Here is a 19,568-nt window from a genome sequence, read left to right as displayed (position 1 = left end):
CCTGCCAACCCTGAACAACAAGTTGAGTTATATGAGTTGAGTAATGTAGGATATGTAAACATTATTCAAGTGGCATTATTTAAAGTGACTAGTGATACCTTTATTAAATCCATTTATTAAAGTGGCCAGTGATTTGAGTCTGTATGTTGGCAGCAGCCTCTCTATGTTATTATTAGTTGTTTAACAGTCTGATGGCCTTGAGATAGAAGCTGTTTTTCAGTCTCTCGGCCCCAGCTTTGATGCACCTGTACTGGCCTCGCCTTCTGGATGATAGCGGGGTGAACAGGCAGTGGCTCGGGTGGTTGTTGTCCTTGATAATCTTTTTGGCCTTCCCGTGACATCTGGTGCTGTAGGTGTCCTGGAGGGCAGATAGTTTGCCCCCGGTGATGCGTTGTGCAGACCACACTACCGTCTGGAGAGCCTTGCAGTTGTGGGCGGTGCAGTTGCCATACCAGGCAGTGATACAGCCCGACAGGATGCTCTCAATTGTGCATCTGTAAAAGTTTGTGTGTTTTAGATGACAAGTGTTTAAGTGTTGAGTGTTTTTGATGACAAGCCAAATTTCTTCAGCCTCCTGAAGTTGAAGAGGCGCTGTTATACCTTCTTCACCACGCTGTCTGTGTGGACCAATTCAGTTTGTCCGTGATGTGTACGCCGAGGAGCATAAAACTTTCCACCTTCTCCACTACTGTTCTGTCGATGTGGATAGGGTGCTCCCTCTGCTGTTTCCTGAAGTCCACAATCATCTCCCTTGTTTTGTTGACATTGAGCAAGAGGATATTTTTCTGGCACCACACTCCGAGGGCCCTCACCTCCTCCCTGTAGGGTGTCTCGTTGTTGTTGGTAATAAAGCCTACCACTGTAGTGTCATCTGCAAGCTTGATGATTGAGTTGGAGGCGTGCATGGCCACGCAGTCGTGGGTGAACAGGGAGTACAGGAGACGGCTGAGAACGCACCCTTGTGGTGCCCCAGTGTTGAGGATCAGCCGGGTGGAGATGTTGTTTCCTACCTTCACCTCCTGGGGGCGGCCCGTCAGAAAGTCCAGGTCCCAGTTGCACAGGGTGGGGTCAAGACCCAGGGTCTCAAGCTTAATGATGAGTGGGAGGGTACTATGGTGTTCAATGCTGAGCTGTAGTCAATGAACAGCATTCTTACATAGGTATTCCTCTTGTCCAGATGGGATAGGGCAGTGTGCAGTGGGATGGCGATTGCATCATCTGTGGACCTATTGGGGCATTAAGCAAATTGGAGTGGGTCTAGGGTATCAGGTAGGGTGGAGGTGATATGATCTTTGACTAGTCTCTCAAAGTTCTTCATGATGACAGAAGTGAGTGCTGCGGGGCGATAGTCATTTAGTTCAGTTACCTTAGCTTTCTTGAGAACAGGAACAATGGTGGCCATCTTGAAGCATGTGGGGACAGCAGACTGGGATAGGGATTGATTGAATATGTCCGTAAACACACCAGCCAGCTGGTCTGCGCATGCTCTGAGGACGCGGCTAGGGATGACGTCTGGGCCGGCAGCTTTGCGAGGGTTAACACGTCTAAACGTTTTACTCATGTCGGCCACGGAGAAGGAGAGCCTACAGTCTTTGGTAGCGGCCCGTGTCGGTGGCACTGTATTGTCCTCAAAGCGCGCAAAGAAGTTGTTTAATTTGTCTGGGAGCAAGACGTCGATGTCCACAACAGGGCTGGTTTTCTTTTCGTAATCTGTGATTGTCTGAAGACCCTGCCACATTCGTCTCGTGTTTGAGTCGTTCAATTGCGACTCTACTTTGTCTCTATACTGACGCCTGCTTGTTTGATTGCCTTGTGGAGGGAATAACTACACTTTTTGGATTCGGTCATGTTTCCAGTCGTCTTGCCAGGATTAAATGCGGTGATTCGCCCTTTCAGTTTCAGTTTTGCTAAACCATCAATCTACGGTTTCTGGTTAGGGAAGGTTTTAATGGTCACAGTGAGTACAACATCTCCAATGCACTTCCTAATAAACTCACTCACCGAGTCAGCGCATACCTCAATGTTATTGTCTGAGGCTACCCGGAACATATGCCAGTCCACGTGATCGAAGCAATCTTGAAGCGTTGGATCCGATTGGTCAGACCAGCATTGGATAGACCTAAGCACCTGGTTTAATTTCTGCCTATAGGAGAGGAGCAACAAGATAGAGTCATGGTCAGATTTGCCGAAGGGAGGGCGGGGGAGGGCCTTGTATGCATCACGGAAGTTAGAGTAGCAGTGGTCCAGTTATTTGCTCGAGCGGGTACTACAATCAATGTGCTTGTAGAATTTAGGTAGCCTTGTTCTCAAATTAGCTTTGTTAAAATCTCCAGCTACAGTAAATGCAGCCTCAGGATACTGTATATGGTTTCCAGTTTACATAGAGTCCAGTGAAGTTCTTTCAGGGCCGTCGAGGGATCTGCTTGGGGGGGATAAACACGGCTGTGACTATAATCAACGAGAATTCTCTTGGGAGATAATGAGGTCGGCATTTGATTGTAAGGAATTCTGAGTCAGGTGAACAAAAGGACTTGAGTTCCTGTATGCTGTTTTAATTACACCATGAGTCGTTAATCATGAGGCATACACCCCCGCCTTTCTTCTTACCAGAGAGATGTTCGTTTCTGTTGGTGCGACGCATGAAAAAACCCGGTGGATGTACCGACTCTGACAACACATCCCGAGTGAGCCATGTTTCCGTGAAACAGAGAATGTTACAATCTCTGATGTTTCTCTGGAAGGCAACTTGTGCCCTAATTTCATCCACCTTGTTGTCTAAAGACTGGATATTCTACTAATATGCTAAGAAGTGGTGGATGGTGTGCTCGCCTTCTAAGTCGGACCAGGAGGCCGCTCCGTCTGCCTCTCCTGCGGCAACAACGTCGTTTTGGGTCGGCTTCTCGGATAAGATCCCACGTCCAGGGGGGAGGTCCGAACAAAGGATCCGCTTCGGGAAAGTCGTATTTCTGGTCGTAATGTTCTTAAGTTGACGTCGCTTTTATATTCAATAGTTCTTCCTGGCTGTATGTAATAACACTTAAGATTTTCTGGGCTTACAATGTAAGAAATAATACATAAAAAAGCGAATTACTGCATAGTTCCGTAAGGACTTGAAGCGAGGCGACCATCTCTGTCGGCGCCATCTTTTAGGGGGGATATACTGAAGAGTTTGTGTAAAAGGGAAAATAAAGTTGTCTGTAGAGTCTTATCTCTGGATTGGGTTTCCAGGTTATGGTATGGAGCCAGACGATGATCTGAGAGACATGAGATCAGGGCTCAGGGTGGACAGCTGAACCTCACATTCTTTACCGGAGTCAAACTCACTAGCCTGTCCCACCACCATCTGTACCCCGCCACACTTTCCCCACCATCCACATACTCTACCCCATGCAGAGGGATCAATTGACTTTAAACATAGCTTGTTGGTTATTACAATGAACAACATTATTTTATCATAAATCGAAAATACATCAATGGCCTCTACCTAAATGCACATTGCTGAATTCCAAGTAAACAACACAACTGCTCTCAGGTAAAAATACATATATATATATAAACATTTATATACATGATATACATTATATACAAAGGCACAAAAAGTAATGTATTTATTTTGACTGCATCATGAGTGAAATCCCTAAGAATTGGGCATGAGTGCATGGATAACCTCCAACACCTGAAGAGACAGTGTCCACTGGTGCCATTTGTTGTTGTTTAAATATTGACTGACACCCAATTATGCCACTAAGACTCCTGATGAGATGTTTCCATTTGCTCTATTTAGCTTTGTAGACTTTGATAAGGTCCACGCTTCCATTGGAGCTGGGGGTTAATGCTGCTGTTGCCGGGACAGGCGTCTGGACCACTTCTGTTGCCCAATTTCCAGCCCAATTCAGGGGGACAAAGGGAGAGTAGGCGCCTGATTGTCCATGAGCACTCTCCATCATGTTGGGCTCTCAGTAAGAGACACGGAGACAATGCATTGAGAGGGCAGGGGGCAGGGGCACACAGAAGCTGGGGTGAAGGCAGAGAAATGGAGCCTGCCCTGGGGAGCAGGGTGTCCTTCTCCCCAGAGAGTACAGGCACCAGAGGCTGTGCGAGAGGCAGATTGCAGATCAATGAGAGAGAGGAGGAGTGGGTGTGAACCTGCACCTGTTTAATAAATCACTATGGAATCTGGGGTCTGTGGAGGCTCGGTGGCAGACAGTGTTAAAGGGCTGAGCTGCTCTGGACTGTGGATCACAGTGGAAGGCTATCTTCATCATCATCAGCAGTACATGTACTGTAGTAGCAGGAGAATATCATTATCCTTTATCATCATCATTATGATTATAATTCTCTTCAACAGGAGGAGAAGCAGAGATAACAGTAAAAGATTAAAGTCACAACCATAATAATCCTCATCATTATCCCCTTGATTACAGTTCTGTTGGTCAATAACAACATATGCCCTCTGTGATGTAGTTTTCATCAATTTGTGTTAGCCTACTTAAAGGCAACACATGACATTAATCATTTCAGCCAATTGGCAGGCTAGGATTATGTTTATTGAATGACCTATAATTGCTTTGCCATACGATGTTAGGCCCATATGAGTTGGGGAAACTGACACCTGCAATTACTGTAAAGATTGACATGGCTGAAACACAGACCTTTAGGTTGTGAATCATCTCACGGTCATCTAGCCATGCGTAGCGCAGCAGAGGGATATGAAGTGGCAAGGTCAGAGCCTGCACAGATGTCGCTCCTGTCTCTTTAAGAATACATCCTTGTATTTGTGGTTTTGTAGCTGAGAGCTGTGTACGCAGTTGATTCAGCATGTGCGTCGGGTACCATTCGTAAAGTGGTGGTCTCTTATTCCAGGCACACATACAGAGATGCGAGCGGGAGCGCAACTTCTCCGACGAAGCTGTCTTCTTAATATTTTATAGATTAATATATTTACGTATCGATTTCTTGTTTTGCTGAGGACGTTTCGCTACAATATGATTTCATTGTGATTTTGCGTGCATAATGTACGGGGCGAAGTGATGCGGCGATGTATTTCTTCGGGCAAAATTGTCACGGGTCCGGAGAGCTGTTGTCAAATAAGTTCTGTGGGGTAGTTTTAACCGTTAGAAAAAAATTCAGCTGAGCTCGTAGTAAGCACTGTAATTGTTTACCTTTGATAAAAGTGGATACTGAATGTGACTGAGGGTTGAAAACCAGTTTGGACATAGACAGACCTGTCACTACGCAAAAATGACTAACTACAAGAATTTGGAGACACATACCACGCATATCTTGCTATTGGCGGTATCAATCATCTGTACCGCCTTGGGTAAGAGAGACACTACAATATGAACTCTTCCATCTTTTCAACTTTTACGTGTAGCCGATGCATCAAGTACAGGTAACTGCCAACATAAAGGAAACGCTTGCGTAAACTAGGTATACAAGATACATTGAAAGTAGGTGCTTCCACACACAGGTTTAATTAAGCTTTTAACATCCCAGCATGCTTAGGGTCATGTATAAAAATGCCCAGTTGCCCATTATTTTGTCCACCATGGCTAGAAGAGATCTGAAACAGGTTCTCAAAGGTGCATAGGGGGTTAAGTGTGTGTGTGACCAGATCTCAACCCAATTGAACACTTATGGAAGATTCTGGAGTGGCCCTTGAGGCAGTGTTTTCCAACATCATTAACAAAACACCAAATGATGGAATTTATTGTGGCTGAATGTTGTTGCATCCCTCCAATAGAGTTCCAGACACTTGAAGAATCTATGCCAAGGCGCATTGAAGCTGTTCTGGCGGCTTGTGATGTCCCAGCACCCTATTAAGACACTATGTTGATGTTTCCTTTATTTTGGCAGTTACCTGTAGGCTAGGCTAAGGAACAATGTTTTGATTGGTATTAATATTCAGTAATGCAAGCTGTTGATCTCTCTTCATTTTTGTTTTACATTATATTTATTATTTTAAAAGGCTATATATCACAAGGGTATGCATCACAAGGTTATGCAAATCACTGTATTATACTGTAAAACACTGCTTTTATCCAAAACATAGCTCTGTAGTGTGAAGTGTATGGAATTACATTTGATTTTAAAACATTATTGTGAGTTATTTTTCATGGGTCAAAATACTTTTTCATTTTTAAATGGAACATTCAATATATTGTAAAGTCCTAAACATATTGAGAGGAAAACAGTAATTATAGACAAAATGTTATATTTGTAAACAAAAACTAATATAAAGTTATTGCAAGCCAAAAATAAATTATATCACTGATAAAAAAGGAAATTAATATGTTCATGTCACTAGCTAGGTTTCCATTCAATTGGAGACAGATGTTCATGTGAATATTTTAAAATCTGCATAAAAACAATGGCACATTTTCCCAGCAGAGATGTTAACATCAAACTCACTTGTTGCAGATAAAAGGCTGTGTGTGATGGCGTAGTGCACATAAAAATAAATTTTTCCTTTAAATTCCCATGTACAGAATAAAAAATAAGTTAAATGGGTTTCCATCGCATTTTCAGCTCTGTTGATGCATTTCTCACAAAAAAATATGTTGTGTTTATTTAGTGAGGTATTGGCACATGCGCTTTTAAGCTAATTTATCGTTGCTCTTGTAATATAGTACGGAGGGTGTGATGCAATTGTGGATCCTCCGAATGCTTGCGGTGGCCTAATTGAGCTCCGTTCCGCATCGCCATGTGCCTCCAAATTTTGTAACAACGTGGAGGGCTCCATATAGCTACACATTGACATGATTGGGTGAGGGTAGGTGGGGGTGGGAGGTCCTGTATAAACACAAACTCACTTCCTTGACAACAGATCAGCTCCGCAAAGTACAAGAAGTATGAATGCTCTGACTTCTGCGGAGGCTGCATCAAAGTAAATGCGGTATTTACATTTTTTTAACTATGCAAGTCAGTTAAGAACAAATTATTATTTACAATGACGTCCTACCCCGGCCAAACCCTAACGACACTGGGCCAATTTTGCGCCGCCCTATGGGTCTCTCAATCACAGCCGGTTGTGATACCGTCTGGAATCGAACCAGGGTCTGTAGTGACACCTCCAGCACTGAGATGCAGTGCCTTACACCACTGTGCCACCCGGGAGCCCACTCAGGCTTGTAGTAATTATTTTGGTCCGACATGTACTTTACTCGCATAAAAAGATTGGATGGAAACCTGGTTACTTACAAGCAATCTTCTCTGCTTGGTTCGCAACTTTTCCTCACCTATGCTTGCATTTCTCAAGTCTCTTCAAATCACATTTCTAAGGTTACAATATTTCTTTCCCCAGCACTTACATTTTTTAATTTCTCTGTTGGGTTTAGAAGGGAGCGAACTAAATTGGTTACTGTTGGTCAATACATTTTGGAGTGAGAGTTCAGCAACCACTCCCACAGAACGCATCATCAACGCTGTCATCCTCTACCAAGCTACATCACTCGCTGAACAGTAGTGCTCCGCAAGCGGGAGTGAAAGTCACTGCCCAGGTGTCGTACTGTCGGCTTGCAGAGCATATGCCGTGTTCAAGACAACTGGGAATAAAAATAAATAAAATGTTTTCAACTCGGAATTCGAGGTCGGAAACTGACTTTTTCACAGATGTCATGATTTTACCACGTTTTTTTTGTGTTCCCAGTTGCTCCAATACTCCCCCCATTGAACAGTAGACTATGTTCTTAGCTGCTTAGCTTCTGAAGCTAAGCAGGGTTGGTCCTGGTCAGTCCCTGGATGGGAGACCAGATGCTGCTGGAAGTGGTGTTGGAAGGCCAGTAGGAGGCACTCTTTCCTCTGGTCTAAAAAATATCCCAATGCCCCAGGGCAGTGATTGGGGACACTGCCCTGTGTAGGGTGCCGTCTTTCGGATGGGACGTTAAACGGGTGTCCTGACTCTCTGAGGTCATTAAAGATCCCATGGCACTTATCGTAAGAGTAGGGGTGTTAACCCCGGTGTCCTGGCTAAATTCCCAATCTGGCCCTCAAACCATCATGGTCACCTAATAATCCCCAGTTTACAATTGGCTCATTCATCCCCCTCCTCTCCCCTGTAACTATTCCCCAGGTCGTTGCTGCAAATGAGAATGTGTTCTCAGTCAACTTAACTGGTAAAATAACGGTAAATAAATAAATAAATAAATCACTGTAGCATCCAGATGGTCACTACTAATATTACAAGTTATTTCTCATGTAGGCTGCCTTCCTACTCAAAATAAAATCAAGTGGGATAGAACAAATTGGCAGGTGACATCTGACCATACAGCTGAGCAGCGTGTAGGAGGGAGGGTCCAAGGTGTGAGAAGTGTACAGAAGGGCATGAGACAAAGGAATGTGTAATATTGGGGAAAGTAATGGAATGTGTTAATTGTAGGGGTGCGCATGGGGCTGGGGATCAGAAATGTCCCGTGCGATAGAGGCAGGTTTAGGTTTCCAGTGTTTGAGTAGTGCAGAAGTTGTCATATACAGAGGCAGTGAAGATGGGTTAAGGGGGAGTAGTGGTGAGAGTAGTAGAGATATACCAGTACAGGGGAATAGGCCAAAAAGTGATATATGTTTCAGTAATATTGGATTTTTAGCATTTATAGCAATGGTTATCAACTGTACTGCAGGGATGGAACGGAAGTTCCAGAAAATTGAGGTTGAGATGGCAGCTGCAGAGAGGTATTTGGGTGTGCGAGACTTGACATCAGAAGAGTTACAGGGTGTGTTAAGTGGTGATGGCATGAGGTAGGAATAACTACATTTAATTAGTGGAGTAGGGTGGTGTTCATTTTATTTTATATAATTTTGAAATTAGTGAGTGTAGTGTTAAATGGTAAGGTATTTATTTAGTACATTTTTATTTTTCAAGCAAAGTATAAGGGAGTTGTACTCCAGTCTAGTAGGTGGCGGTAATGCAACAAATTGGATGCCAACTGCCGTTAAACCTCATAGAAGAAGACCATACAGCTGCCCAGTGGGAAGCAACTCACGTCGGGAAGCACCTCGATGCAACACCGGTGCACTGGTCATTCACACCGTCTTGACTTGCTTCCCGTGAGCAGAAACGTTAGCTAAATAATTGGCATATTATGGTGAAATACATGGTGATCAATATTACAAGTTAATTATCCCTTTGCCTTGATGACAGCTTTGCACACTCTTGGCATTCTTTCAACCAGCTTCATGAGGTAGTCATGAATGCGTTTGAGCTCAAACTTCTTAATGCGTTTGAGCCAATTAGTTGTGTTGTTACAAGGTAGGGGGGTATACAGAAGATAGCCCTATTTGGTAAAAGACCAAGTCCATATTATGGCAAGAACAGCTCAAATAAGCAAAGAGAAATGACAGTCCATTACTTGAAGACATGAAGGTCAGTCAATACGGAACATTTCAAGAACTTTGAAAGTTTCTTCAAGTGCAGTCGCAAAAACCATCAAGTGCAATGATGAAACTGGCTCTCATGAGGACCGCCACAGGAAAGGAAGAACCAGAGTTACCTCTGCTGCAGAGGATAAGTTCTTTAGAGTTACCAGCCTCAGAAACTGCAGCCCAAATAAATGCTTCACAGAGTTCAAGTAACAGACACACCTCAACATCAACTGTTCAGAGGAGACTGTGTGAATCAGGCCTTCATGGTCGAATTGCTGCAAGGAAACCACCAATAAGGGGCCAAACACCAGTGGAAATTTGACCTTTGTTCTAGAGGCCAAATTGGAGATTTTTGGTTCCAATCGCCTTGTCTTTGAGAGACATGGTGTGGGTGAACGGATGATCTCCACATGTGTATTTCACACTGTAAAGCATGAAGGAGGAGGTGTTATGGTGTGGGGGTGCTTTGCTGGTGACATTGTCTGATTTATTTAGAATTCAAGGCACACTTAACCAGCATGGCTACCACAGCGTTCTGCAGCGATACGCCATCCCATCTGGTTTGGGCTTAGTGGGACTATCATTTGTTTTTCAACATGACAATGACTCAACACACCTCCAGGCTGTGTAAGGGCTATTTGACCAAGAAGGAGAGTGATAGAGTGCTGCATCAGATGACCTGGCATCCATAATCCCCCGACCTCAACCAAATCAAGATGGTTTGGGATGAGTCGGACCACAGACTGAAGGAAAAGCATCCAACAAGTGCTCAGCATATGTGGGAACTCCTTCAAGACTGTTGGAAAAGCATTCCAGGTGAAGCTGGTTGATAGAATGCCAAGAGTGTGCAAAGCTGTCATCAAGGTAAAGGGTAGCTATTTAAAGAATCTCAAATCTCAAATATATTTTGATTTGTTTAACACTTTTTTGGTTACTACATGATTCCATATGTGTTATTTAATCGTTTTGATGTCTTCACTATTATTCTACAATGTACAAAATATTACAATTTAAGAAAAATCCTTAAATGAGTAGGTGTTCTAAAACTTTTGACCGGTACTGTAGTTTGTTTTAGGCTTGCAATACTTTTGATTCGTTTTTGTTTACAATATTTATTTGTTTCCTCAATACTTTTTGAACAGTACACTATATTTCTTTTTTTTCATTTAAAAATCCCAAAGTTTTACGACTGACTTACAATTCTTTCTTTAATCAAATGTGATGCCATAGGCGTGAGTGTGTGTGCATGCTTTCATGCGTTTGTGCGTGCCTGTGTGTAATTGACATTATATCCCCCAGACACCCCTCCCATCAAACTCTTTTTAAGTCGCTGTCAGATCACACTGGTGCCGTATGGTATGAAGTGTATTGAGTGATATGCTTCACACATCTTGAGTTTTGTTATGCATGTTTCCACCAGAAGTATTGTGTTGACACTGACAGGGACTCACAACAGACTCATATGACTTCAATGCAGCTGCCTCAGTCACTGTGAATATCTATGTCATAGGCTACTGTAGGACCTCAAGAATTCCTATGATCCTTTGATAGACTGGCAATCCTATGATGAAAGGATAAGTACTACAATATTTGGAAATAATGACCCTGAGACAGGATGATTGATGTCAAAAACATGAACTACTCGGGTACAATTGAAACCACGGTCATGTTTAAAAAAAAAACAAGCTTTTACTTTAAAGACACAAATGATAGACACTTGTGTACTACAGGGGTGCATGTAAGACAATTCTGCATCATCATGTTAGCAGCAGTGGTCTTGGTTGACTTTGGCCTCCACTTTTAGAGTCAGTCTCTGAAAATAGCACTACCTTACTTTATTGTGAGAACAGGGCTGTTAATGCATGGTCTCCATCCTCTCTCTGGAGTCCATCAATATGCCAATACTTTCCTAAGTTGTTTTTGAACTTGTGTGTTGCATGTGTCCTCCTAAGCCTCTGTTTGATTGCATGAAAAAGAGGGACCCTCCACAAATTGCATTCGATTGAAGGCAGAAAGGGGGAGAATTGTGTGCCTCGGGTTGAGCAAGACAGAGTTGCCAGAGCTAACGGTCTCTGCTTAACATATTGATTGCAGTCTCAGCACTTAACTTGCCTCACCAGAGTGTTTCACACACACAGACTGATCAATCTGATTCAGGTCGGAATTAAATTGTTTTACTCTATGTAACGACAAATCACTGCTATTTCACTGAAGTTAAGTTGAATAAATTCAGAGCACTTGTTGTGCTTGGCGTTATACTAATCCAATGCTAAACACCCTTCTAAAAGCGACAGTTAATGAAATAGCCAACAGAGATATCTGTCCAATTCCTCCTCCCCATAGTTACTTAGCTAGTGAAACATCATGGCTGCAGGTTCACCCAAAGCCTCTCAGAGCTGCACTTAATGAAAATGGTCTCTGGTCTGGATGATGAAACCACAAGAACAGTGTCTGCTCACAGCCTACTATTGTAGTACACAGCCTGGCTTGAATCATATCACTGAATAATGTCCTGCTTCTGGGACATGCTGATGACATCACTGAGATGAGTCATGGGCAGTAAGGGCAACTGCCAGGCAAAGGCCCTATCTCAGATGGGAACTATATGAGACTAGCACATACACAGACCACTTGACTTTTTCCACATTTTGTTACGTTACAACCTTTTTCTAAAATTGATTAAATACACACAATCCCCCCTAATGACAAAGCAAAAATAGGTTTATAGATTTTTTTGCAAATGTATAAAAAATGTAAAACAGAAATCCCTAATCAGACCCTTTTCTATTAGACTCGAAATTGAGCTCCGGTGCATCCTGGCACCATCCCTACGGTGAAGCATGGTGGAGGCAGCATCATGCTGTGGGGATGTTTTTCAGCGGCAGGGACTGGGACACTAGTCAGGATCGAGCGAAGAGTGAAGGGAGCAAAGTACAGAGAGATCCTTGATGAAAACTTGCTCCAGAGCGCTCAGGAACTCAGACTGGGGCGAAGCACACAGCCAAGACAACGCAGGAGTGGCTTCGGGACAAGTCTCTAAATGTCCTTGAGTGGCCCAGCCAGAGCCCGGACTTGAACCTGATCGAACATCTCTGGAGAGACCTGAAAATAGCTGTGCAGTGACATTCCCCATCCAACCTGACAGAGCTTTAAAGGATCTGCAGAGAGTAATGGGATAAACTCCCCAAATACAGGTGTGCCAAGCTTGTAGCGTCATACACAAGAAGACATGAGGCTGTAATCACTGCCAAAGGTGCTTCAGCAAAGTACTGAGTAAAGGGTCTAAATACTTATGTAAATGTAATATTTAAGTTTTTTATTTTTAATACATTTGTAATATTTCTAAAAACCTGATTTTGCTTTGTCATTATGGGGTGTTGTGTGTAGATTGATACAAAAAAATACATATTTAAAATAAGGCTGTAACGTAGCAAAATGTGGACAAAGTCAAGGCGTCTGAATAATTTCCTGAATGCACTGTAACATGCGAGTCAATGGAAGACTACAAGTTTAAGACTGAGAACATTACTTGAGTCTGCCCTTCAAAGACCATTTGACAGCGTGCCAAGAGTAACCAAACTTTTTTCCTTATGACTCTCGAATGCTTCTCAAGGGCTTTTGGGTCCATTCCATTATGTAAATGATATAAGAAGTGAAATCTTAATGAATAGCAACCAGCCCCCAAGGTAAACAGCCCCTACAAATTTGTGTGGTGGTGGCCGAATGTATCCTTGTGTGCCAGCTACATTATTACCCAACAGGTACACTCTGTCTCTCCTGATTTTTGTATACTGTGAAAAATATAGGAAACAGGGTCTGGGGTGTAGTATCTCTGTTTTGAGGAGTGTTGTGTTCCCAGCGCCGACCTAGAGGGGTACTCTTACCCTGAACAACAACAGGATTTGAAGTGAAGCAGGACGTAGTTCTCCCTCTGGTTTTGTTGTTTTCACACCATGTTAGCATGACGGGGGTACACTTATGCCCTTGGGGAAGAAAGACACTGACGCATGCTTAATATTTGTAAATATTAATTAATGAAAGAAGCCCAATTACGTAATGTCATAGCTAGCAGCCATAGGCCAAATATAGCCTTGATCAACAGGGCTGTAAAGATGGGGCTTGATCTTCCCCTAAGCTCTTCTCCTGCTAACTCTGCCTGCTTAATAAGACAGAAGTGTATGAGAAGCCATGAGCCAATATGTGGGTGGGTGTCTGAAGTTGCAATTAGGGCCAATTCAATAGCTTGTCTATCAGATAGTGCTTGGCTTATTTTGCTGTCACTCTCTGACAGGGCTTGGTTGCTTGCTCTGCTGTGGATGTTTCATGTTCTCCATGAATAGCTTTTACTATCTTAATAAATCTACAGTGTATGATGATGGATGTTATTTAGACTCATCATCCTTGCATAATGAGTGAAACATTATCTATAAAATGATTAGCTCTTTGGACTCCGTCGCACAGTATGCGAGTTGTAGATGTAAATGGAATTGTAGTTGTGTTACTACATCAAGGTTAGTGCTTTATTAACCTAACGAGGGGAGAGAATGTCAGCTTCATTCTGGAAATCTGCACAACATCTATCTAATGAGGTATGACCATAACAGGAGCAAGCTATTTGCTTTAAGTTTCTTTCCTACCAGAGATACAGGAAACTTTAGTAGGCGTACAGTGCTCCAGACAGATTCTCTGTTACTCTGTACACAACCTTCACTGCTGCGTGGAGATATCCTTGAGAGGCTGGTAGAGAGTGATCACCTTGTTTGAGACCAACAGCCTCTCATTCAATAGGCCCCTCCCTCTGGAAGTCACTTCAAGGTTGCCCACAATTCAGTCTTATGGACAACCCAGGCTCCTGCTCTGGCATTTGATAGCGCTGGAAGCTTCTTCTGTGTGGCGTGTGTTGAGTGAAGGAATAGTCTGATTGTGAAGTGGGTGTATGTACATTATTTCTCCAGTGTGTAGTATTACAATAATGACACAAACCTTACATAACTACTTATTGGATCAACACAGATGGGAGCATTTTGTGACAGCAGAGATTTAAGATTTAGCTCTGTTCTGTGTTTATTCATTTATGTGGACATTTGGATTCATGAATATGCCCTTCCCTTAGCTGTTCACCCTTAGTGTGTTTAATTTTGTTAGTTCATTTGGAAACAAGGATTGACCTAGAATTATAATTTGGGTCAAATCAAGTCACACCAAAGCATTTTTAAGAATTCCATATGCACATTGAACTCTCTGAGGACACACCATGCTATTTATTTCATGTGGTTGAATGCTATCCAGGCCAAATGGGCCATGAGTATTAGCTGAATGTTTGTACCGCTTTATAAAAGCCTCCAATATCGGCAAATACGTGTTTTTCTCTGTCACAAACATGGTTGGTTGCTCATGTTTCTTTTTTTGAAAGGTGCACTCAACTGCCACCCACAATCTTCTTGTCATAAACCAAACAGCCTGATTACACATCAAAGCAGCCTTACAACGTGACCCAAATGAACTACCCTCCAGTGCATGACTCCCTGTCTTCACTAAAAGATCCCATGGCACTTATCGTAAGAGTAGGGGTGTTAACCCTGGTGTCCTGGCTAAATTCCCAATCTGGCCCTCATACCATCATGGCCACCTAATCATCCCCAGCTTCCAATTGGCTCATTCATTCCCCCTCTTCTCCCCTGTAACAATTCCCCAGGTTGTTGCTGTGAATGATAATGTGTTCTCAGACAACTTACCTGGTAAAATAAGGGTTCAATAAAAAAATGTAAATACATTATAACATTGACTGAAATAGTACTCATACAACTATGTCATGTTTCAAAAGGATTTCTTTATCCAGATGAAGGATACTGCTATGGGATCCCCGATGGCTCCTAACTATGCGAATATGTATGTGCGTTACATGGAGAAACAGTCAATTCTCAATCCTCTCAAAAATGATTTGGACACTGTACATTGATGATATTTTAGTTCTATGGAGGGGTGATGCAGAACAGATCTAGGCGTTCCATGCTTTTCTTAACGCTGGGTCTGAGCACCTGAGATTTACTATACAATCTAACACGTCAAATCAGTTTCCTTGATCTTTTGATTATTTGTGAGGTTAATGTTCTATACACAGATTTTTTCAAGAAACCCACTGGCTGTATCATTTTGTTGAATGCTGATAGCTGTCGCCCTCTTCCCTTGAAAAACAGTTTGCTCTACAGCCAGTTCTGTCGAATCAAAAGAATTTGCAAAAAATAATCACACTTCGACAGAAACATGGTTGCGATGCAAAGACATTTCTATGAAAGGGGGTACAGAAATGGTCAGATCAATACTGCCATTGAGGAAATCCAAAACAAATCGAGACGAGATCTCTTTCAAGGACAGTTTCGCAAAAATAACCATTCTTGCGTTCTCACTACACACTAAGTGCTCTGAACAAATTAAGGGAATCGTTCACAAACATTGGCACATGATAAGATCTGATGACCGTATCGATAATGTGTTTTCGAAACCTCCCTTGGTTTTATTCTCGCGGGGCAGAAATCTCAGAGATCAAATGATAAACTCTGATTTACCACACCAAAATACGTCCTCACAACATCTCAAGTGTTCAATGAAGTGGCACTTAAAAATGTAGATCCTTCAAACACCCCCAAACAGGGAAACAAATCCCAATCAAAGGTGTTATTACATGCTCCACTAAGGCAGTTATTTATCTTATATGTTCTTCTGGTAAAACTCATGTGAACTAAAAGTAAGAATCTCTGAGCATCGTAGCACCATTAGGTGCAAAAACTCGACGTACTCAATTGCTGCCCATTTTTTGGAAGCAAACCACCCTATTTTGTCCCTTCGTTATATCGGCATAGAACACGTCACACTTCCTAGGAGAGGGGGGACTTTTACGATTTATTGTTAAAATGAGAAGCCGACCTGGATCTTTAATTTAAAGACCATCAATCCCTTCGGTCTCAACGTAGTTTGATCTGAAGCCATTCCTGTGATTTTTGCTATCCATTGTAAATTATATTGTGTTTTGTAGGCCTATATGATGTAGCCTAATTGTATCTATGATCATATGTTATCCATTCATGCTTTTTTATGTACTGTTGATATTTGTAAATTGACCAATGAAATCAGGGCCCAGCTGTCAACATTGGAAACACATTTATTGCATTTGAGTGTGCGGCTTTCCTTTTACTTCATAAAACAAACATCCTGATTGTACACTGAACAGAAATATAAACGCAACATGCAACAATTATTTTTTTTTTACTGAGTTGCAGTTCATATAAGGAAATGAGTCAATTGAAAAAAAATAATTAGGCACTAAATTATTGATTTCACATGACTGAGAATACAGATATTCATCTGTTGGTCACAGATACCTTAAAAAAAGGTAGGGGCGTGGATCAGAAAATCAGTCAGTATTTGGTGTGACCACCATTTGCCTCATGCAACGCAACAAATTTCCTTTGCATAGATTTGATCCGGCTGTTAATTGTGGCCTGAGGAATGTTGTCCCACTCCTCTTCAATGGCTGTGCGAAGCTGCTGGATATTGGCAGGAACTGGAACACGCTGTCGATTTAGAGCTTCCCAAACTTGCTCAATGGGTGACATGTCTGGTGAGTAAGCAGGCCATGGAAGAACTGGGACATTTTCAGCTTCCAGGAATTGTGTACAGATTCTTGCAGCATGGGGCTTTGCATTACCATGCTGAAACATGAGGTGATGGCAGCAGATGAATTGCACGACAATGGGCCTCGAGATCTCGTCACGGTATGTCTGTGCATTCAAATTGCCATCGATAAAATACAATTGTGTTCATTGTCCGTAGCTTATGCCTGCTCATACCATAATCCCACTGCCACCATGGGGCACTCTGTTCACAACGTTGAGATCAGCAAACCGCTTGTCCACACGACGCCATACATGCGGTCTGGCATCTGCCTCAGTACTGTTGAAACCGGTATTCATCCGTGAAGAGCACACTTCTACAGCGTGCCGGTGGCCATGGAAGGTGAGCATTTGCCCACTGAAGTCGGTTACGACGCCGAACTGTAGTCAGGTCAAGACCCTGGTGATGACGACAGGCACGCAGATGAGCTTCCCTGAGATGGTTTCTGACAGTTTGTGCAGAAATTATTTGGTTGTGCAAAGCCCACAGTTTCATCAGCTGTCCTGGTGGCTGGTCTCAAACTATCCCGCAGGTGAAGTAGCCGGATGTGGAGGTCCTGTACTGGCGTGCTTACACATGGTCTGCGGTTGTGAGGCCGGTTGGACCTACTGCCAAATTCTCTTAAATTACGTTGGAGGCGGCTTATGGTAGATAAATTAAATTCTCTGTCAACAGCTCTGGTGGACATTCCTGCAGTCAGCATGCCAATTGCACGCTCCCTCAACTTGAGACATCTGTGGCATTGTGTTGTGTGACAAAACTGCACATTTTAATGGCCTTTTATTGTCCCCAGCACAAGGTGCACCTGATCATGCTGTTTAATCAGCTTCTTGATATGCCACACCTGTCAGGTGGATGGATTATCTTTCCAAAGGTGATGTATGGAACATTTCTGGGATCTTTTATTTCAGCTCATGAAACATGGGACCAGCACTTTACATGTTGCATTTTATATTTTTGTTCAGTGTACATCAAAGTATCTTCTGAGAGAACAGGTGTTGTGATGCCCTTGGTGCCACAGAGTTTGCACGGATTATACACTTGTCACAGAAGTTTGATGTTGTCACAGGAGTTTGCTGCTTTTGGTTGTCACACAGCCAGATAAAGGTGTTTGCCTTTCAACTATGGGTGAGCTGTCTGCTATTCCCCAACAAAATTATAAAACACATAAGCTTTATGGCCTGGCCTGTTGCTCCTGCTATGATGTAAGTACCCATTAGCTCTCAGTAATCCCAGAGAATGGCATTATGGGAAAAGCAGCAGAGACTCTCCTCTATTGTCTGATTTAACTTCTTGTGGGGGAACTCAGCCAAATATGCAGATCAGGTCCCAGCATCTGTGAACCATAGGGGAGATGAGACTGGTCATAACAACAACTCAGCTGGAATTGTATTAGAGTTGAAAAAGGGAAAGAGCGATGGAATGTATCATAATGAAGGCTGCAGAGAGATGAGTCGAGAGGGGAATAGTTTAAACTGAATATGAAATGTGGAATAATATTTTCAAATGTTACTTTTTTTCTGTTGCCTTGCTTTTTGTCATTATGAAAGCAATGAGAGAGGTTGAAGGTGCTACAGCTCATCTGATATTACAAACACTCATCTGCATCCTGCATTAGTATTAGCTGCCCTCGTGCGTAACCTGTGGGTTTTAGCTGGTACAGCGACCGTGATGGGATTGTTTGGGTGTTTTCCTCAGGTTCATGGCATGTTGGTCAGTGTTTCTGAGTTCAGAGTAATTCCACATTAACGAAATTCCGATTTTTCACTGTAAAATGTATGCCAAACAAAAAACATTGGTTTAAAAAAAAATAAACATAACTCTATGCACAAGGACTTCCACCAAAAATTTGACAAAAACACATTTACAGTGCAGATGCAAAGTTTGGTAAGAGAATGACTGCACAAACAGCACAACCCGTATGGTTTGTTCAACTTTTCAATACATTTTTGTTTGGTATACATTTTAAAAGTGACATCTGAGTTTCAGCATAATTCCGTTACCTTGGAATTGCCTGTCATAAATTAAACAAATCTGCTTACAGCTCAAAGCTTGGATTTGTCCACACGCCTCAGATGTAACTACTACAGTGTAGCAGCAAGCATGTATGTCAATAGGTTGCGATATGCTCCTCCCCACCATACGCTTCTGGTAATGAAGGTATTCATTCCACAGGAGATTATAGACGGACCGCAGTAAAAATAACACAACATTCAGATTCAGAAAGTCTTAACTGTTGCATTGTGGGGCTGGCTATTCGGTTGAAGCAGTTTAAAAACAACAGGCAAACAAGTAAACAAAAAATAAGTTGGACAAGAAAAACACAAGCTGAAAATTTAACAAAGGAGAATCAAATGTTTTACTGCTTTAGAAGCCTCCGTTATTTTCAGTGACATGTTTTTCTCTTAGTAACAAACGGCAAGCTTGGTTAATTGTCTGTGATTTTGTCTTTTAAAGGTGCACTCAACTGCCGCCCCACAATCTTCTTCTGAACAGAAATATGAACGCAACATGCAACAATTTCAAGGATTTTACTGAGT

General features: G+C 42.5%; 1 protein-coding gene across 4 annotated transcripts in view; it reads left to right on the top strand.

Annotated features, from left to right (window-relative positions):
- Positions 1-4,784: 4,784 nt before the first annotated feature.
- LOC129831946 (roundabout homolog 2-like) overlaps positions 4,785-19,568 on the top strand; it is a 53,216-nt gene continuing 38,432 nt past the window's right edge. For all 4 annotated transcript variants that reach the window (XM_055895589.1, XM_055895587.1, XM_055895588.1 and 1 more), the window contains exon 1: positions 4,785-5,320. In XM_055895589.1, the coding sequence (XP_055751564.1) occupies positions 5,242-5,320 (79 nt within the window). In that variant the 5' untranslated portion in view covers positions 4,785-5,241. The remainder of the gene's footprint in view (positions 5,321-19,568) is intronic.

This window comes from Salvelinus fontinalis, chromosome 33 (assembly GCF_029448725.1).
Source record: "Salvelinus fontinalis isolate EN_2023a chromosome 33, ASM2944872v1, whole genome shotgun sequence".
In the NCBI taxonomy this organism is placed as follows: domain Eukaryota; kingdom Metazoa; phylum Chordata; class Actinopteri; order Salmoniformes; family Salmonidae; genus Salvelinus; species Salvelinus fontinalis.
The sequence above is the reverse complement of the archived record's forward strand: the minus strand, read 5'-3'. Positions and strand labels throughout refer to the sequence as shown.